Source organism: Drosophila navojoa, chromosome 5 (genome assembly GCF_054131105.1).
Source record: "Drosophila navojoa isolate 15081-1374.11 chromosome 5, UAZ_NAV_1.0, whole genome shotgun sequence".
Classification (NCBI taxonomy): Eukaryota; Metazoa; Arthropoda; class Insecta; order Diptera; family Drosophilidae; genus Drosophila; species Drosophila navojoa.
The window spans coordinates 25906815-25929645 of record NC_142893.1 but is presented as its reverse complement, the minus strand read 5'-3'; the positions used below and the strand labels follow the sequence as shown (position 1 = coordinate 25929645).

General features: G+C 37.6%; 1 protein-coding gene across 1 annotated transcript; it reads right to left on the bottom strand.

Moving 5' to 3' along the window:
* Nucleotides 1-14537: 14537 nt before the first annotated feature.
* On the bottom strand, nucleotides 14538-16005 carry LOC149091258 (uncharacterized). The gene is made up of 2 exons (XM_089261544.1): nucleotides 14742-16005; nucleotides 14538-14686 (listed from the first exon to the last, which is right to left on the bottom strand). Exons 1-2 carry the CDS (start codon nucleotides 15972-15974, stop codon nucleotides 14675-14677), a joined length of 1245 nt encoding a protein of 414 aa, XP_089117670.1. The 5' UTR covers nucleotides 15975-16005; the 3' UTR covers nucleotides 14538-14674.
* Nucleotides 16006-22831: the final 6826 nt, after the last annotated feature.

Genomic DNA, 22831 nt, shown 5'->3' with positions numbered 1-22831 from the left:
ATAAAATCTTTAAAGTCTTAAATGAAACAGAATTCATTAAGTTTATTAGTAATTCCTTAGTCCTTTTTCTATAGACTGAGGTTTTTGGGTGACTCAATATCTCTATGAATTGTAGGATATCTTCAAGTCGCTCAATGTCACCTCAGGCACTTGTACTGGTTTTGTTTTTACCTCTCGGTGAATGTGTGTGGCCCAGTGTTTCGCATGTTTTCGGTTGCTTCGTTTGAGCTGAGCCCTGCATCTAGCTCCTAGACTCTAGTGGCCATCTTTCAGCTACCAGCTATCAGGTCCGTCCTTTCCAGCTTCCAGGTGCCATGTCCACATTCCCAGCATGCAGGCGTGCCTAGATTATTTGTTTACACGCATCCATTGGGCGATGCAAATCCATCATTTATCATCATGCAAGTGTACTAGGTATAGACGGAGACAGCGGAGTCTTTAGCTCATTACAACACCTCCATTGCCGAAATAGCGCCCCAGGGTCCCTCAAGAAAGTGTTGCACACACGCCAAGGCTGGCCTCAAACACCTGGCCTGGTATTGGCCTAGAGACAACTGTTGAGGCCTACCACCCGGCTACTCCCGGCCGCCTGCCGCCTGTCCACTGCCTCGCAGACTAACTGACAGCTGGGCGTGGCACGAGCAGTGAGCAAAGTCGATGTGGGGCGGAAAACTTTAGCATCGTCCTGCTAAGAGACATTATTCCCTTCGCAAGTAGACAGGACGCGAATAGAAGGAAGGGAGAGAAATTGTCAACTTGGCACGCATTTTATTAAATGAAAGAATGTTTTGAAACTGAAGCAAGTGGGGACAGTCAGCAAGGCTCAGCTGCTGTCAAACTTATGCCAAGCAAATCGAAAGAGCACACACACACACACATTTATATATATATATATACAAGAGGAATACAATGTCGACAAAGTGAAAATTTTTTAATTGCATTTTTGCCAACTGTCACTGCGGATTATTGGAATTGGGAAAGCGAATCATTCCGCTGGAAATTGCAGCGAAAAATTTTATGCGCTTTGCGCAACAAGAAACTTGCATTAGGCACGAATCGGGAAGCAGAAGAAAAGATAAGAGCACAAGAAGATAAAGTGCGGTGGAAGAAGGTGAATAGCACAGACAAGGGCAACTTGTATTCTAAAGGAATGTAAGTAAGGACAGAAAGGATATTGAATAAGAATGCTTTTGCTAATGCTAATGAGCATTTGCAACAGAAACATCAGCTAAAAAACAAGTAAGAAAGCTCTAGTCGAGACTGCTCGACTACGAGATCCCCTGAACCCTTCGAGCAACTGATATTTCAATATTATGAGAATTTATTTGTTGAATAATTCAAATTCTAGACGTACGATCTTAATGAAACTTTCAGAACGTAAGCATAATGTTTAAATGTATGTGTATACCGAAGCACAAGTCTCTAGTATTTGATATACGACTTTTACAAGGATGATGGTGAGGGGGTGGATATATGGGTGGAGGGGCGAATTTTAATTAAAACCGAAATTGTATAAAAAGCATCTGTATATAAGATATACATTTTAAATTTGGGAGATATAATTTTATAACTCATATTCGATAAGGTTTTTTATCGATAAAAAATATCGGAATGAGCTATCGTTTTTTAGTGATAAACTCGATATGCGCGCGCTATATACGGACATTTAACAAAAATTTGAAGTCTCTAGCTCTTATATCTTCTGAAATCGACGCTCAATCATACGGGTCTGCCACGCCTCCTTCTGTCTGTTAGATACTTTTAACAAAACCATTATACCCTGATTTCCCATTTTCAATGGGTTCAGGGTATAAAAATCACAAATATATATACATTAATGAGTCTCTCTCTACATATATGTATACACAACAGAACAACAACAATTTTAGCAGTTTGTATTATTTGGCGATTCGTTTCTCTTGACGCCGCTACCGCCACAACCGATTACTTTTTTTTAACGTTTCGGCTTGTCATGCGATGAAAGAGCTTTCGTGTCTGTATTTGTGAATGTGTGTACTCTCTGTCTATGCGCATGTGTGCGTGTGTGTATGTGCGTGTGAGTTGTGAGCTGCTATGCGTCGCCACCCAGAAGCTCAAGTTTATAAGAGCCTACATATTCCATCATCATCAACATCGTCATTGGCGGCAGCATCATCATCCTGCTCCTCATCAGGTTGTTGTTATTGTTGTTGAACAATTTTATGTGTGTTTTCAATAAGTTGTTGCTGCCACGCAACATCAGCATCACCAACTAACAAGGGAGAGCGATCATGAGGGTGTCATGAAGATGTTGCCGTGCCTGCTGTTGATGACGATGATGATGATTGTGGTAATGATGATGATCGATGCCGTTGCCAAAATAAAAACCAATGCCGAATGGCAATAGTCAACGCCAACAGCAGCAACAACAACAGCAAGCCGACGACGGCAGCGTTTGATTTGCTTGGCCTGCTACGCAGCCCATTAAAAGTACAATGACCAGAAAATAACGTTATTAAGCGAGTGCCTTGGCCAGGCACAAAAACAAAAAACTTCGGAATCAAAACAAAGCAACCAAGAGCTGTCCAAGACGCGCACACACAACTCACAGCCAGACTCGAACACCCAGTGTCCAGGTTCCGGTATATGAGAGACGAGAACGATAAAGCGAACGAGGTCGAGAAGGACGCGGAGATTGAGATGGTTAGAGATCCCAGCTTCGATTCTCAGCTCATGCTCAAGGCACAATCGAAAGCGAAAACGTTGGAGGTCCGCCGCACAAACAAACTCAAAGCAGCAACAGCATCAGCCAAGGGAAGAAGAAGATGTCAGAGGACGCAAGCACTTGATTGAAAGTTACCCTGCAAATAATCATATATTATTATAACATGAACATGAGATGCTTTAAAACTTTTGGCTAGTGTCTTACTATTAATATAATATTTTTTGTTTAAATCAATAAATAGCACAAAGCCTTAACTTCTCAGTACATAACAAATAAGAGATAATAATTCCTTTTTGAAGCTGTAAGGCTACTAAGACTACTACATTGAAATATTCGACGACATTTTAAAAGATTCCATATTTCAAACTTGCCATGTAGGGAATGATATAACGTAATATAATAAGTTTGACGATATATAAATAGACAGAGCTCACTGGATCTCAAGACTAGACGAATTCATGAATCGTACTTTAAGTCCCGCGATCCAATATCCCTCAAAATGTAGCACTACACCTATCCATGTATTCTACATAGCCATGTGCAAAGCCTATTAGTGACTGATAGCCTTCAATAATTTTCCAATTGTTAATTCACTTTCTGTTTTCAACTAAATTCAGATATTGAAATATTTATGATAGCAAATTAAGCCAAAAAGTCGACAGTGACAATGTGGCAGTCACTTAGGGTATAGCTCTTGATTGCTGGACTAACTGTTTATCACATGAGTCCCGGCTAATTGGTTGACTCTTTTGAAATGGGTTAGTTTTGATTAGAAGTCAGCACGACTACAGCAACAATGGCAGCAACAACATCAACTGCTGTCTAACAAAAAAGTCAAATTACATAGTTGAACAGTATTGAAGTCCCCGACAGGACGGTCGTCAGGGCAATTGTCAATGGCTTCGCAGCAATACAGTAGCCACTCGAATCAGTGGCCCAAAATGCAGTTGCCCAAAAGGCAGACAACTGCAAAATAGTTCTCTGTGACTGTGGCTTAAAATTGATTGAAATTATCAGCTTTGGGCTTTGCCATGTCAACTGAGAGTGAGTGCATATGTGTGCGTGCGTATCTGTGTGCGTGCGTGTGTCAGACATATAATGGGTTAAACGAGCCAATGTGTCGTCGATGTCGCTTGCTAAGTGGCTTACGCTTGTTACTTAATTGGATTGGGGTTAAGCCATTAAATTACAGCTAACATAGCGCACATTAACAATTAAGTTGCACTTCAAGTCCATGTGTGTTAGTGTGTGTGCGTCTGTGCGTCTGTGCGTGTGTGCGTGAATGTGACTTTGACTTTTTTGAAATAATAATCAACCGAGCATTATTTAATCAAAGGAAAGTACAGAGCGCAGGTGAAAAAGACAGAGAGAGCAGATGAGAAGCAGATCCTTGGTCTGGCGAGTCAGCTCTTCTCCTATAAAATTAAACACATCTGCAGAACAATATTTGTAATGCTAAAAAGTAAAATTAAATAAGTAAGAAACTCTAGTCGAGTACTCTCGACTACTCGATACTACCCTGAACCAAACTAATAAAAACGTAAATTCAGTATCGTTAAAATTTCAATTTTGATGTATATAATATAAAAGAAATAGAAAATTCATTTAATTAACTATGCAAATATTTTTAACCAATTTAAAAATTAAACTAAACTAACTGTTAAGAGCTCAAGCACAACAATAGCAACGTAATTCTAAGAATATGTATATATAGAATAATATATAAGTTTGAACGTACGTGTGCACACATATAAGAAAAATTTTGTAGCTGCTGAGTTTGTTAATTGAAACATTTTATTATTTTTATACCCTGAACCCATTGAAAATGGGAGATCAGGGTATAATGGTTTTCTTGAAATGTATGTAACAAGCAGAAGGAGGCGTGGCAGACCCCACAAAGTATATATATTCTTGATCTAGGCGACGAGCTGAGTCGATTTAGCCCTGTCCGTCTGTCTGTCCGTCCGTCCGTCCGTCCGTATGTATGAACGCGTCGATTTCAGAAGATATAAGAGCTAGAGACTTCAACTTTTTTTTAAAATATCCGTATATATCACGCGCATATCGAGTTTATCACTAAAAAACGATAACTCATTCCGATACTTTTTTATCGATAAAAAGCCTTATCGAAGATCACTTAAAAATTATATCTCCTACATCTTTCAAGCTAGAGTCTCCAAATTTAAAATGTATATTAAGATGTATTTTATACAATTTCGGTTTTTGTTAAAATTTACCCCCAACCCCTAAATTCACCCCCTCACCCTCATCTTTGTAAAAGTCGTATATCAAATACTAGAAACTTGTGCTTCGGTATACACATACATTTCAACATTATGATTACTTTCTGAAAGTTTCATTACGATCGTACGTCTAGAAACGAAATTATTCAACAAATAAGTTCTCCTAATATTGCCAACACTGCAGCGCAACCCAAGCCCAGTCGCCTGTATATGTGAGTGTGCATGTGAGCGTGTGTTTGTTTGTTTGTATGTGTGTGTGCGTGCGTTTGTTTGCATGCGTGTGTGTATGCGTGTATTTGTTTGTATGAGTGCGTGTGGGTGTGCTAATTAATATTGAAATATCAGTTGCTTGTAGGGTTCAGGGGATCTCGTAGTCGAGCAGTCTCGACTAGAGCTTTCTTACTTGTTTAACGTCGATTAACTTAACGGAATTAAATGAAACTTTCAGCATATGATCTAAATAATCTATTGACATATTTTAAAAAATTACAAATCATTCACAATTAGCTATACTGGCATCTGACGGAGGAGTTCGTAGAATTGTGAGCCGAAATCCAAAAAATAACGATAACCGAAATTGTATAAAAATAATGTGAATATATATTTATATTATATTTGGAGACTCTAGCTTTAAAGATGTCGGAGATATAAATTTATCTTGAACACATTGAAAATGGGAAATCAGAGTATAATGGTTTTGTTGAAATGTATGTAACAGGCAGAAGGAGGCGTGGCAGCCCCCACAAAGTATACATATATATTCTTGATCAGGGCGACGAGCTGAGTGGATTTGGCCCTGTGCGTCCGTCCGTCCGTATGAACGAACGCCTAGATCTCAGAAGTTATAAGAGATAGAGAAATTTGGCATGCTTACTCGTGTATACCATACGCAGTACATGTTTGAATTATTTTTCGATAAATCATCGGATAACTTTTTTATCGAGAATAATTGAAAAATTTATTTCGTTTTTTCAACCTCATTTGAATACTTTTAGAACTGCTGACTTCAAATTTACTGTGTATATACATAAGATGAATACAAACATTTTGTAATTTACAGATTTTGGATACCACGCCCCTTCTCCCCGAATTTGTAAAAAACGCATTTCAAATACTAGAGACTTGTGCTTTGAAATGCACACACATTACGCTCTGAAAGTTTCATTAAGATTGTCTGTCCGTCTACAAGTGAAATTATTCAACAAATTAATTCCCATAATATTGCCCGCACTGCAGCGCAGTCGCTGCTTACTGCGCCAGCCTTCAGTTTTACATTGTGCGGTGGTAAACCAGGCACATCCAAGGAGGTCAAAAATTCAGTTGGATAATTAGTGGTTTCTTCCTCGTTTGTTACACAGTCGGTAGATTTGAATGAATACAGAGTACCAACGATTTCATTTTGAATTATAAAATTAAGGTCATGCTTTGTTGATAAGCTATCTTTTAATAAGACGAAATTGCAAAAATTTTGAGGAAATGAAATCAGCCACTCGATTCGCCATTACCGATATCCTGCAATTGCTTCGAGAAATCATCAGCAGATAGATCGTTCAACAATGCAACTCTCATATCTACAGACAGTTGAAGTTTGGTTACATATCGCCACAGATTTGATGCTTTGAGGCAAGCGGTTATTTCGTCGGCAGCAGTAAATCTTGGAATTACTGGTAGTGTTTGTCGGAAATGGACAAGTCATATGGGCAATCCTTGCATTGGCCTAGAGATTCCACAGTCTGTTGACTGTAACAGTAAAGTAAGGCAAACTGTCAACCGCGGTGGCTGCTCCCTTATTTTTTAGAGTATCATTAACAGAGATTGTGTTGGACGCTTGGCTTTAATCAATGGAATAACACTTCAAGAGCAATGCCTCACCATTTTACAAAAGAATTTGGAGAATATAGTGAACATATGGGTTTTACTACAGAACAATGACACTCAGAACAATGACTCAGAACACGTTCTATTTGGTCTAAAAGTATGTAACATGGAAAGGAAGCAAGTGCATGAAGTGTCTTAAGCAATCTTCAGACATGAATATCATTAAAAATATAAGGAGTCATGTGTAATCGCAGCCTGCGAATTATAGGTGTCTCCAAGACGAATGATAGAGCTTTGGGAGAGAAATGGTGCGACGCTACACAAAAATAATGACAAAAGGCATTAATTATTAAGCTAAACAAACGAAAAGGGACATGGCTATATCGACTCAGCTCGTCGCCCTGATCAAGAATAAATATACTTTATGGGGTCTGCGTGTAACAGTTTTGCTCGTCACTGTACATTTAAGTCTTCGATAGAATATATTTCCTAATCCATCAGCAATTTACGATAACCGAATATAATGAATTAACGAAATGATTTTATAGTCTTACGCGATTTCTATCTACAGTTGGGAACATAAAGATCTACATATATTGAAATTATAGCTGTTCATAAAATGGGAATTCATTACTGTAAGCAATAGACAATCGGAATACCTTGACTATTTATTATTTTTACAGCAATTCATTTATTCGCTGAAGAATAAGTTAGTAACTTAGTATGCGATTAGACATATTCCCAAAATAAAAGACCAGATAACCGATTCATGTTTCATACTACTTTGTTAGCCGAATTTGGTGTCAACTGTACGTGCGCGCTGGCGATTGCGCGTAAATTATAAATAAATAGATATAAACAAATATTTTAAGATCAAAACCGAAATAAACAACTGGTTGCGGCCACATTTACTGTCACATGCCGCAGAGAGGCAATAATGTGTGCAATTACTGGGGCGCACGTTTCGTGGCTGATCTGGTTTATATAGTTCACTCTATATCTGCTATAAACAATGAACACTCAGCACTATTTAATGTGGGAATAGTTTTCATATAGCTGGCACGGCGCCAGCGAAAAGTACCTATCTATTAATTTAGATTAATTGATGTGTGTTTGTTATGTTATTTCACACATACATACATATGAAAATGTAAATGCGAAAACAAAATATATATGTGTATGTATTTTTTTCCGGATAATACGAATATTTCTCAACCCTGCAAAATATGATCGAGGTAGACTAAAAGCACTCCAAATTCCTTCTAGGCTGATTCACTTTTTGACATATCGTCGCATTTCGCTAAATGATCGTATGTCGAAAAATGTAACTTTAAAGGAGAAGCAATTTTGTAATTTTGTTGTTACATGTTAGCATATAAACGCTTAAGTTGAAATATTTTTGATTCCGAAACTAGAGCGAGTTTTGAGCTCTTATATAGCGGCGATATGTACAACTGAGCTGTTAAAAATGAGTGTCATCGAATGCTAGATTAGAAGATCAAAAAGATTTCGAGTCAAAGGGTTCAAGCATATTTTGATGATTATTTAAACTGTCGGAACGTCATAGCAGACCGCATACAGAATATATACGACGACGAGCTAAGTCGATTTAACTCAGTTCGTCTGTCCGTATGTTTCGAACGCATCAATCTCAGACGATATAAGGTCCATGTATATCACGCGAATATCGAGATGTTCTTCAAAAATCGATAACTTGTTTCGTTATTTTGTTATCGATGAAAAGTCTTCGAAAATCTATATATATAAAAGAGAGTTGTGTAAAAGTGTTCCTACACTTATGACTCGAGTTCTGCTGGACCAATTTTCATGGTTTTTGATTTGTTGGATTTGTCTCCGCTACGAATAGAATAGTAGATCTTGAAAAACGCGTTTTTTTCCCTAAAGATTCAAATTCCCATTTAACAGTGACAGTTTTCGGTCCTATCTCGAAAGTTCAGGTAATTGTTTGTCTCAAACATAAATTTGTGTAAATTATTTATATTTATATTTTTCGATTGTTTTATGTGGTTGCGAGGGCATATTCAGTATTACTATTGTAGTAGGCCTTTAATCTAATTTCTTTATTTCTTAATCTCATAATTTATTAATCTCCTAATTTCACACGTCTTCTCTTGTTCACAGTCAAACCTAAATTATAATTATCGATCTCCCTCTTCTTCTTCTATTACTCAAAATGGCACGTCACATATCGACAACCTCCCCAGCCACCGATATGGTTAACTATCGATCGATGTGTATCTATCGATGGTTAACCATAGTGCTGTTACCTTAAATATAATCACTAACCAGAGAGCACATAGACCGGACACGTAGTGTAAAGTGTTTTGCACACTTATTTTCGAGGGTAATCTCCCAGTCAACTTCGTATTTGCTCGGCTCATCACTTTTAGGGGTCGGACTACAAAAATATGCGAGAGCACAATCATTTCGCTTTATGCGCTCGACCGAGATGGTCGATGGTTGAACAAAAGATCCCTCTGCGCTCAATGTTTCCCTTGCTGTCTCTCTCTCTCGATGCTCTTTGCTCTCTCAAATGTGTATATGTGTGTATGCATGTGAGCACAAGCAGCAGCTCTGAGCTGCCAGCTCACGAAAATTGAAATTTCTTCGCAGCAAGAACCCATGCCTTCCCTTCTGTGTGAAGAGTATACCGAACTTATCAAACTGTTTGCCAAGCTCGTACAAAATATGTATATGTGTTTTCGATTTTATTTGTGGAAAGGGTATGAAAGCGTTGGTGCTCATAGTGAAAATGCTTTCGCGACGAGCGTGCACGCACACACTCTCCCTTGCTACATGTACTATGAGCATTTGTGTGCCTGTGTGCGAAGCTCTTGCTGCCAGTAGCAATTTTAAATCCCAGCATTTGCATTTGGTCGATCTTGTGAAGTGCTCACATACATACATACGTACATATGTATGTACATATATACATTTGATTGTGTGTACGCATGGGCTGCGATGCTTACAATTATGGGAGATCACTTGTAGAAGCATTTCTATGCCTATGTGATTTCATATGTGCGTGTGTGTATGGGCATGTGTGCTTGGGAGATGAACATTGGCGTGTGCCTGCCTCAACTTAGAATGATGTGAACGATTTTGGGCTTTTGTAGCTTTATTGACTAGCTAAAGCGACAAGTGCATGTGTGTAGTATATTGACTGGCGAGTAACTCGCGCTTATATTTAAGCACCTGATTTCATTTCAATGAATGCATTTTTTTTAATACTTGATATGCACTTGTCAATACAGCGTATAAGTTTTTTTACTTGCATGCATGTACATATATATAATAACAGGTGCAAGGGATTGCTTTCCATTAGCTTAATGAACTTAATCAGGTATTACATATTTTTAAGAAATGCATTCATTGAAATGAAATCAGGTGCTTAAATATAAGCGCGAGTTACTCGCCAGTCAATATACTACACACATGCACTTGTCGCTTTAGCTAGTCAATAAAGCTACAAAAGCCCAAAATCGTTCACATCATTCTAAGTTGAGGCAGGCACACGCCAATGTTCATCTCCCAAGCACACATGCCCATACACACACGCACATATGAAATCACATAGGCATAGAAATGCTTCTACAAGTGATCTCCCATAATTGTAAGCATCGCAGCCCATGCGTACACACAATCAAATGTATATATGTACATACATATGTACGTATGTATGTATGTGAGCACTTCACAAGATCGACCAAATGCAAATGCTGGGATTTAAAATTGCTACTGGCAGCAAGAGCTTCGCACACAGGCACACAAATGCTCATAGTACATGTAGCAAGGGAGAGTGTGTGCGTGCACGCTCGTCGCGAAAGCATTTTCACTATGAGCACCAACGCTTTCATACCCTTTCCACAAATAAAATCGAAAACACATATACATATTTTGTACGAGCTTGGCAAACAGTTTGATAAGTTCGGTATACTCTTCACACAGAAGGGAAGGCATGGGTTCTTGCTGCGAAGAAATTTCAATTTTCGTGAGCTGGCAGCTCAGAGCTGCTGCTTGTGCTCACATGCATACACACATATACACATTTGAGAGAGCAAAGAGCATCGAGAGAGAGAGACAGCAAGGGAAACATTGAGCGCAGAGGGATCTTTTGTTCAACCATCGACCATCTCGGTCGAGCGCATAAAGCGAAATGATTGTGCTCTCGCATATTTTTGTAGTCCGACCCCTAAAAGTGATGAGCCGAGCAAATACGAAGTTGACTGGAAGATTACCCTCGAAAATAAGTGTGCAAAACACTTTACACTACGTGTCCGGTCTATGTGCTCTCTGGTTAGTGATATAATATAACATAGGCTAGTAGCCTGTTACAATTCGGCCATCCTGACTCTGAGATAGCCCTCTATCTCTGTTAATTTTGTATAACTATTTACATATTTGATATTTAAATTCTTAAAAATAATATTGCGCTTGCATGTTTGATAAAAATTCTTATAGATATATACATATATATATATTTACATGTTTTGAAAATAAAATTATTAATTAAATGTTGCACACTAGTTTTGGCATTAATATTCATAATACATTGTCTCTCTTATGCTTTTATCCAATGTCTTAAATTGTTTGCACTCCAAACGCCCTGATAAGGATTCCTGGATAATTGGAAGCCGTCAACGTCTTTTATCAAATACCTATCGTTCTTCAGTACTTTATCTATGACATATGGTCCTTTGGATTTAGGTATTAATTTTCTTGATATTCCCACCGTGCTGTCGAAATTTTTAACCATTACATAATCTCCTGGCTTGTATACGCTTGCAGCTTTTCTAGCATTATTGAAGTTCTCTTCGTTCCTTGCTTGTGATGCAGATTGATATTGTTGTGCCTGTTCTCTAATATCTTCTAAATTTTGTGAACTGTATGTATCTAATCCTGTTATTTTCTCTAATTGTCCTCCTAAACTATCACTAATTTCCCCTTTTTGCGCTATTCCGAATAACATTACGCTTGGCAATTGCTTGGTGCTACAATGTTGAGTGTTATTCAAAACGTATTCCACTTTTTCAACTATCGTATCCCAATGCTGTCCATTATCGACTTCTATTAATTTAGCTATCATCGGACCTAAACTTCTGTTTATTCGCTCCACTTGTCCATTCGCTTGTGGCGATCCTGTTGCAATCCTGACATGCTTTACCTTTGTTTCTTCTAAAAATAGGTCGAATTCCGTTGACGTGAAACAACTTCCTCTATCCGATACAATACATTCTGGCTTACTGTATGTTCTAAAATATTCTCCCAACGCCTTTACCACTTCCTTAGTGCTTGTTGTTTTAGTAGTGAATAATCTGACAAACTTTGTAAACCCATCTACTACTGCAAAAATGTATTTCTTCGATCTGCCGTTATCCACTGGTCCATAATGGTCAATATGAATTATTTGGAAAGGTTTATTTCCCTTTGGAATGCTATGTAGTAACCCTTCTGCTTTGCCCGTTCTAGGCGAGAATGCTATGCATTTCAAACAATTTTCAATATGTTCTAAAATTTTCTTTTTCATATTGGGAAACCAATATGATTTACCTATTGCATTAAGCATCTTGTCCCTTCCAATGTGCCCTAATTCATTGTGATATTTGTACAATACGTGCTCTTCCATCTTTTGTTTGGCAAATAATTAAATTAGTCTCAAAACTATTTGCTTCTGTTACCATAATGGTATTATTGTATCTACTCAATGCATCTACATGCTGCATTTGACTTCCGGCCCTGTGCACTAATTCGTAATCAAACTCTTGCATTTCCAGTGCCCATCTTGCAATTCTAGGGTTAAGATCTATTTTATTTAATGTTAAAGTAAGAGAATTGCAATCCGTTACTATTTTAAATTTCCTGCCTTGCAAATATATTCTAAATCTCCTAAGTGCATTAATAATGGCTAAGGTTTCCAACTCAAAACTATGATATTTTGCTTCCGTTTCTGTCGTTCGCTTTGAAAAATAAAATACAGGATGCAGCTTTCCGTCTTCTTTTTTTTGTAAAAGCACAGCTCCAAATCCCAACGCACTGGCATCACAATGCAATTCTATGTCATCTTTATGATTATACAACGCTAATACCGGTGCTTCTAACAATTTATCCTTCAAGCATAAAAAACAATTGAGTTCCTTTTCTTCAAACTGAAATTTCCTATCTTTCCGCAATAAGTCATACAACGGTTTTGCCAAAGTTGAAAAGTCTTTTATAAATCTTCTGAAATATGAACACAACCCGAGAAAACTTTGCACTGCCTGAACTTTATTAGGTGTGGGGAAATTTTTTACCGCTTCTAATCCCTTATTATCTGCTTTAATGCCATCTTCTGATATTACAAATCCCAAATATTTAACCTTGCTCTGCAAAAATTCGCATTTATCCAGCCTTAACTCTAATTTGTTCTCTACTAATCGTTTTAGAACCTCTTCCAGTATCTTGAGATGCTCGGACACATTTTCGCTGGCAATCATTATATCATCCATATATATGATTACCTTGCTTTCCTTTATTAAATCTGCAAATATATCATTAACGAATCTTTGAAAAATTTGCGGAGCAGTTTTTAATCCCATAGGCATTCTCAAAAACTCAAACTGTCCTAACGGCGTAACAAACGATGTGTATTTTACGGACTCTTTTTCTACAAAAACATGAAAATATCCATTCTTAAGATCAAGCTTAGTGAAAACACACTTTCCTACCAGTCTGTCTAACAAATCATCAATTAACGGTAAAGGATAATTATCTTTGATCATGATCTTGTTGAGTTTTCTAAAATCAACGCACATTCTTAAGTCTCCTGTTTTTTTCTTTACTAATACTATTGGCGAAGCATACTCTGAGCAACTAGGTTGTATGATGCCATCTCTAAGGTATTCGTCTAACATTATCTGTAATTTTTCCCTTTCAGTGTATGATAACCTTCTTGGTGAACAGCTGAACGGTTTTGCTTTCTCAATTCGTATATTCATTTCACATCTGTTCTTAGGTTTCACTGGCTTTTCAGCAGCTACATATGCCACTTTCAGCAATCTAATTAGTTTTTCTCTTACATCATAACTAATGTTTTCACCGATAATATATGTCTCTTTTTCATTGTCTGCTTCAACCATATTAATTTGAAGCATGCTGTTTTCAAAATTATCGTCAAAAATACTTTTGCTATTTATTTCCATTGAATTTTCTAAACACTCTTTTGAACTATCGTTCTCTTCTTTGCCTAATAATTTTTCTTCTAACTCTTTATTATTTGACCATTTAGCTAACAGTTTCTTTTCTAAGTTTTTATTTTCTAACAATTTATCTAACAGTTTCTCTTCTAATTCTTCATTTTCTAACAATTTATCTAACAGTTTCTCTTCTAATTCTTCATTTTCTAACAATTTATCTAACAATTTCTCTTTTAATTCTTCATTTTCTAACAATTTATCTAACAGTTTCTCTTCTAATTCTTCATTTTCTAACAATTTATCTAACAATTTCTCTTCTAATTCTTCATTTTCTAACAATTTATTCTCTAACGTACTTAATTTTCCTTTTGCCGCATCATCGTTTTTTCTAAGTTTTGCTATAATAGGCTTCGATTCGACCAACGTGCTGGCTGTTCTTCCCACTGAAATCATTCTCAGAGCGTTTGGGTCGACGTACAAATTACAAGCTTCCATGAAATCCCTTCCTAAAATTACTCCCCACCTCATAGATTCATCAGGCACAACTATTAACCAAAAATGTATTTTTTTATACTTCTTGAAAATATGAACAAATGTTTTTCCAATAACATTCAACTGGCTTTCATTTAGCCCAAAGTAATTTTCTGCGTGTGGTTCAAGTTTTATTCCATATGGAACACACGATTTTTTAATAAACGAAATGGGACTCCCTGAATCTATGAGGCATTCTGCAGTAATTGACGTTTTATCTATGGTCTTAAAATATATATTGATTAATCTTACGAAATTGTTTCCAATATCATCCTTCCTCTTCGTGCATTGTGCCACCATATGGTCCTTAGCGCCGCAGTGGTAGCACGTACCCTTCTCCCTCTTGGGCTTCAGACAATCTCTTGCCCAATGTCCCTTATAGTTGCAGTTGAAGCAACGCGTCTCCTTCATCGCATTATCGATCCCTGGTCCCCCTGCTGTTGTCCCTTTTCCTCCAGTAGATCGTTGCCGTGGAAGACGCACCTCTGCAAAAGCCCTTACCAATTTTCTGGGGTCTTCAAAGCACTGTATCCTGGCCTGCGCGCGTAAAACTGCATTTGGGATTCCTTCAATGAGACCATCCAGTAGCTCGTCTACATCTAAATGGATTTCCTTTGCTAAACGCGTTTTTTCTTCATAATACAGGGTAAACTTCTCGTCGACATTCCATATACGTGCCCCAAACTTGCGACGCATTTCGGCTTTGGATATCTTTCTTTCGAAAACTGCTGCCAGTCCATCCAGCAGTGTGCCCAACGGTTGTAGAATCCTCGATGGATCCTCAAATATCCACTGCATGGCTTTCCCTTTTAATTTGGCCATGCACAGCAGCTTTTTTTGCATGTCCGTTAGCTGATATAATTGAGATACATTATTCAATTGCGCTATCCAGTTGCTAATAGACTCCTCCCCGGTGAATTCCGCCATAATTTCTTTAGCTAATTTGAACATCATTGACATCAATTCATCATTGTTAGTTTCATTTATTACGCAATTTTCACCGGCGCCCTTTTGGCGCGCGTAAGTAGCGCGTTCCCCGAATTCAGCTTCTGTATCGACGCCATTTGCGCTAATTTCATCACGCTTGCTGTTGCTGTCTCTTTCCAATTGTCGTGTGTGAAAATTTTTTAACTGCTTCTTCGCTGCGTCGATCTGCTCACTTAACTCTCGCAAAACTTCTTCGTTGCAGTCTATTTCCTCTTGTTGCATTTGCAATGTCTGAGATACTCCAGTTTGAGCTGACTCCTCCTCACTCTGTTCCAATTCGGGGGCGTTGCCGCGCAAATTTACGGGCACGCCATTGAGGCGAGCGACAAGTTCAGTCTTGCACCCTTGGGTCGACAAGCCCAATGCAGCTAGCCAATTCTTTAAGATACTTCGTCTATGCTTAGATTCATTTTGTTTAACTTGAAAATTTTTGTACTTTATCCCACTTCTGAGATTGTAGTAGGCCTTTAATCTAATTTCTTTATTTCTTAATCTCATAATTTATTAATCTCCTAATTTCACACGTCTTCTCTTGTTCACAGTCAAACCTAAATTATAATTATCGATCTCCCTCTTCTTCTTCTATTACTCAAAATGGCACGTCACATATCGACAACCTCCCCAGCCACCGATATGGTTAACTATCGATCGATGTGTATCTATCGATGGTTAACCATAGTGCTGTTACCTTAAATATAATATAACATAGGCTAGTAGCCTGTTACACTATTAATGAAAATGCCGCTTTCTAGAAGATTTAATCTTTCCCGGCGGACCCATGATGCAATTAGGCAACGGAATATCGCGAGTCAATTATCTGACGAAGAACGAGAAATCGCCCGAGAAAGGCGCCGCGTTAAAATTGCCATTGATTTTCGTTGTCAATGTTGTGTAGTGATTTCTCAATTCTATCCTACATTCTATTCTGTGCTTTTCCTTTACTTTTTTCTTTTTACTATTTCTTATCTATTTATTTATTTTTTTTTATTATTAAGTTTTCTTGCAATTTCTTTTAAAACCTTACTTTTTCTTTTTCTGTACTAATTCTTATTTATCACATTTTTTTCTTTCTTTTTTTTTTATATATTTGTTTTTATTTTTTATTTTTAAGAAATATTTATTATATTACATTTAATATTTTTTTCTAAGTTTTCCTACTAACACTTCTTTTTATAGCATCATTAGTTTCACTGACCATATATGGCTGTGAGACGTGGGCATAGCTGGCCGGACTGGCAAATAAAATACCCCCATCGGGTCGGTGTTACTATTGATATTATATCCTGTACTTTGTTTAGGCTTTTTCTTTTTTAAATTTAATTTGACTCTCGTTTTGGTCAATAGCTTTAAGAAATAAAAAAAAAACTGTACGTGCGAGATCCAAAATTGCGGTAGCTATTCCAGAAGAAGTTCTGGAATAGCGGTCACATTGTTAGACGGATGCCGTACGGCTCACTCAGCGTTAAAATTGCCATTAAATCTTCAAGCTACTGAACAACCGACATGTAACATTTCAAAACACTCTGCAATGGCAAAAGTTTTAGTAGCATCAAAAATTATCATATGGGACGAATGCACAATGGGGCACAAACGCGCATTGGAAGCACTAGACCGAACATTAAAAGATCTGCGCAATGACTCGAGATGTTTTGGTGGCGATTTCCGACAAACACTACCAGTAATTCCAAGATTTACTGCTGCCGACGAAATAAACGCTTGCCTCAAAGCATCAAAGCTGTGGCGATATGTAACTAACTTCAACTGTCTGTAGATATGAGAGTTGCATTGTTGAACGATCTATCTGCTGATGATTTCTCGAAGCAATTGCAGAATATCGGTAATGGCCGTATTCCTGTTGACGAATCGAGTGGCTTGATTTCATTTTTACAATTTCGTCTCATTAAAAGATGAGATTATCAACAAAGTATATACGAATATCATTGCTTTCCACAAAAATACTAAATGGTTAATTGAGCGAGCAATGATGGATAAAATCGTTGGTACTCTGTATTCGTTCAAATCTATCGACTGTGTAACAAACGAAGAAGAAACCACTAATTATCTAACTGAATTTTTGAACTCCTTGGATGTGCCTGGTTTACCACCGCACAATTAACAACTGAAGGTTGGCTCAGTAGTTATCATGCTTAGAAATTTAAATCAACCAAAACTACATAATGGAACGCGTTTGGTGATAAGAAAACTGATGAGCAATGTGATTCACGCATCGATACTTAAAGAAAATTTAAAGATGAGGAAGTTCTTATTCCTAGGTTTCCGATGATCCCAACAGATATGTCCTTTAAACGAATTCAATTCCCGATTCGTCTTGCCTTCGCCATGACGATTAACAAATCACAGGACTTGTGGCCTCAATCTAGAAAATGCGTGATTTTCTCATGGTCAATTGAACGTTACATGCTCATGTGTTGGCAAACTATCCGCATTATTTGTTCTTGCACCTGACCAAAAACAAAGAATGTCGTTTACCACAAGTTGCTTGAATGAAAATCCGATTAATAAATTAATCAGAGTGTATCCCAACCTGAACAACATAGCTTTCAACAATTTTTTACCTAGAAATAATGGATAGGGAAATGTAACGTTTGCCGGGCCAACTAGTCAATAATAAATTTGTATCTGCTACTTCTTCAGAGCCAGAGTCGCCAAATTTTATATGTACAGCTGTACAATTTTGATTTTGTTAAAAGGCGTACTTCAAATACAAGAGACTTGTTCCCATAGTAATCCCTAATGCTTGATAAGAGTCTTAACCCATTTGGAATTGTCGTATTCTTCACTGTTTTGCGTTTGAAAGCTTGAAATCTTGACATGCTATTTACATTTCCAGCATGATTTGCCCGAACGGAACTGCATTTACTATTGTTGTTGTCTTGTTATACCCTGAACCCATTGAAAATGGGAAATCAGGGTATAATGGTTTTGTTGAAATGTATGTAACAGGCAGATGGAGGCGTGGCAGACCTCACAAAGTATATATATTCTTGATCAGCACGACGAGCTGAGTCGATTTGGCCCTGTCCGTCTGTCTGTCTGTCCGTCCGTCCGTCCGTCCGTCCGTCTGTCCGTATGTATGAACGCGTCGATCTCAGAAGATATAAGAGCTAGAGACTTCAACTTTTTTTTAAAATGTCGGTATATATCGCGCGCATATCAAGTTTATCACTAAAAAACGATAACTCATTCCGATATTTTTTTTATCGATAAAAAACCTTATCGAAAGTCAGTTAAAAAATTATATCTCCTACATCATTATAGCTAGAGTGTCCAAATTTTAAATATATATTAAGACGTATTTTATACAATTTCGGTTTTTCTTAAAATTTACCCCCCGCCCTTATATTCACCCCCTCACCCTCATCTTTGTAGAAGTCGTATATCAAATACTAGAGACTTGTGCTTCGGTATACACATATATTTATACATCATGATTACGTTCTGAAAGTTTCATTACGATCGTACGTCTAGAAATTAAATTATTCCACAAATAAGTTCTCATAATATCGCCAACACTGCAGCGCAACCTAAGCGCAATCGCCTGTATATGCGTGTGTGTGTGTGTGTGCGTGTGTTTGTTTGTATGCGTGTGTGTGTGTGTGTGTGTGTGTGTGCGTGTGTATGTGCGGATTATTATTGAAATATCAGTTGCTCGAAGGGTTCAGGGGATCTCGTAGTCGAGCAGTCTCGACTAGAGCTTTCTTACTTGTCTTATGTTGTGGTTGTTGCTGTTGCTGTTGTGCCTTGCAACATGTTGACTTTGCCGTCGCCATCGTTGATATCGCCGCCTTTCTATCTGTCATATTTTCTTGTACGACAACTGTCAGCTTATACGTATGCATATTTCGGGTTCTTTATATTGGCACTCATGCACTCATGCATTTAATGCTCAATCAAAACTTCTACGTTACATTAAGCGAGAATTCTATTTGAGAAGTAAAATTGACATCGTATCTTAAATATGGAAGATTGCAGTAGATTGTAATTTGTCTTAGTCAACGACAACCCTCGCATATAGAAACAGAATTTCTATAATTCAAATTTAATTACTAATAGAGGAATAATAGAGGGGATTATAGCAACTTATCTGTGGAAGATGGTTATCCAGCTGTCCAATTATTTAATAAAAATTTTTGTTCAATTAATCCATCTACTTATGTGGAATTAGAGTTTGTATTTATTTATTCATATGAGGTGTCTATGAGACTTTATTTCAAGGTTGAATTGCTTTGAGCTCAGCCGGCGCATACAAACGTGCTGAAGGACGGACAGGAACACGCAAAATAGTATAATAATATATATAATTTATGATCACTACAAGCTATGATTATAACTAGATTCCAGTTATAGAGACGCTCAATGGACCGTCATTATACACGGAGAACGTTAGCTTTGCTGGCGATCAAAATTTTAATCCCAATAAGCATAAACACGCTCTAATTCGTTGATATATATATATATACTTATATGTTTAGATCTTTCAGGAAAAGGAAGTTTGGAGAGTTCAATGACTTGAGCGAAAGGTCATAACGGCTTCGGCATAGTTCACACCTCTCTCATCTAATTATATTCCAATTATCTCTTTTAAACCCTGAACCCATAGAACATGGGAAATGGTGATAACGGTGATGAATAATTAAACATTTCTTTATTTTAGATGAACTATAACAGCCAATTGCTGGTACGCTCAACTTGTCCGTTCGTTTGCTTACCAAATACTAACATAGGTTTATCGACTTAACCGACAATTGATCTCGATACGGCTCTTCATTCGCTAATAATGAAAGATAATAATGAAAGCTACAAATGATGCTAAAAAATGATAAATGTGCAAAAAAATGACAAGTTGGCTTGTGGAAATGTACATACATATATAACAGGCAGAAGGAGGCGTGGTAGACCCCGCAAAGTATATCTATTCCTGAGCTGAGTCGATTCCGTTAAGTCAATCGACGTTAAAAAATAAAATGTTTGGCCCATTAACAAACGCTCGGGTGCAGCTACATCAGATTTCTCATACGTGTGCACACATACATTCAAACTTCTAGCACTTTCTTAGATGGCGCTGCATTAGTGAATCTATCTCAGTTTTGCCATCACAATGCCGTAGTAGCGTTGTGACTAGCGGCGTGACGCTCGATCAAGAAGTCTCGGCTTCGAATCCAGAGCGCGTAATTGATGTTTATTTTTTTAATTGTTTCAAAATATTTATATATTTAATTAAATGAGTTTTCTGTTTTAATTATATCTTTTGATACATCGGAATTAATGTTTAAACCATACTAAATGTGCGTTTTTATTAGTTTAGTTCCGGATAGTATCTAGTCGAGCACTCTCGACTAGAGTTTTCTTACTTGTTTTTATTGTGCTCAGTAGCCGCATATTCCACTGCATAATTTCATAGTTATGCTCGTAGCGCATGCAAAAGACAACAGAAACCCCCAGGAGCAGCGAATTAAAAACTTGACAGCCGTAGATGAAGCCGTATCAGTAGCCGGAGTCGTCTGACAGTTGTCGTTGTGTTGTTGTTATGTTAAGGTAACTGCCTTGTTATCATTTTTTAATAACATTGTCGCGGAGAGCAGCGAATTAGCATAAAACACTAACCAAGAGACAGCAGAATCAGCATAGCCAGCGCCGACCAACGCGTGCTATGAGCGTGCAATAAGTGTGAGTGACTGGGCGAGTGTTATGTGTGTTGCTTGAAATAAAACAATTTTCATATAAATTCCGTGCATTTGCATTAATTTCATGAGATGTCGTCAGAGCAAGTGCCACGCCAGCCTGATCCTGTCAGGATGCGACACAGCTGACAGCATCAGCAGCAACTGCTGCAGAAGCAACAGTAAAAAATGCAGCACCAGCAGCAACAACAACGGCAACAAGAAAGAAAGCTCTAGTCGAGACAGCTCGACTACGAGATCCCCTGAACCCTACAAGCAACTGATATTTCAATAATAATTAGCAAGCACACACGCACACACACACACACACACACACGCATACAAACAAACACACGCACACACACGCATACAAACAAACACACGCATATACACACACTCACATATACAGGCGATTGCGCTTGGGTTGCGCTGCAATGTTGGCAATATAATGAAAACTTATTTGTTGAATAATTTAATTTCTAGACGTACGATCGTAATGAAACTTTCAGAACGTAATCATAATGTATGTGTATACCGAAGCACAAGTCTCTAGTATTTGATATACGACTTTTACAAAAATGAGGGCGAGGGGGTGGATTTAGGGGTGGGGGGTAAATTTTAACAAAAACCGAAATTGTATAAAATACATCTTAATATACATTTTAAATTTGGAGACTCTAGCTTGAAAGATGTAGGAGATATAATTTTTTAAGTGATCTTCGATAAGGTTTTTTATCGATAAAAAAGTATCGGAATGAGTTATCGTTTTTTAGCGATAAACTCGATATGCGCGTGATATATACGGACATTTTAAAAAAAAGTTGAAGTCTCTAGCTCTTATATCTTCTGAAATCGACGCGTTCATACATACGGACGGACGGACGGACGGACGGACAGACAGACGGACAGGGCCAAATCGACTCAGCTTTTCGCCCTGATCAAGAATATATATACTTTGTGGGGTCTGCCACGCCTCCTTCCGCCTGTTACATACTTTTAACAAAACCATTATACCCTGATTTCCCATTTTCAATGGGTTCAGGGTATAAAAACAGAACGTAGGCATCAAAGCGCGACATTTGGGTAAGTGCATGAGCCGTGGTTGGCAAAAAACTTTTGTGGCTAAATTTTTTATCTGTCTCGGCAGTAATCATAAAATTTCGTTGCATAAAAAACAAAAACCAAGAGTTTTTGCAAAGAAAACAAGTAAGAAGGCTCTAGTCGAGACTGCTAGACAAGGAGATACCCTGAACCCTCCAAGCTAATATTCTTATCATTCTGCACTTCTTTTATACACGCACACATACATACATATGCATCCACCCTCACGCGCCCGCGCTCTGCCAACTGCGCAGTAAGCAGCGACTGCGCTTGCAGTGTGGGCAATAGTATGATAATTTATTTGTTGAATAATTTAATTTCTAGACGTACGATCTTAATGATACATTCTGAATGTAATCATAATGGCACAAGTCTCTAGTACTTTAGATGCGTTTTTTACAAATTGGGGGCGAATGGGGCGTGGTATCCAAAATCTGTTGATTACAAAATGTTTGTATTCATCAGATGTATAAACACAGTAAATCTGAAGTCCTCACGTCTAAAAGTATTCCAATGAGGCTTAAAAAAAAATCTATTTTTCGATTATTCTCGATAAAAAAATTATCGGATGAT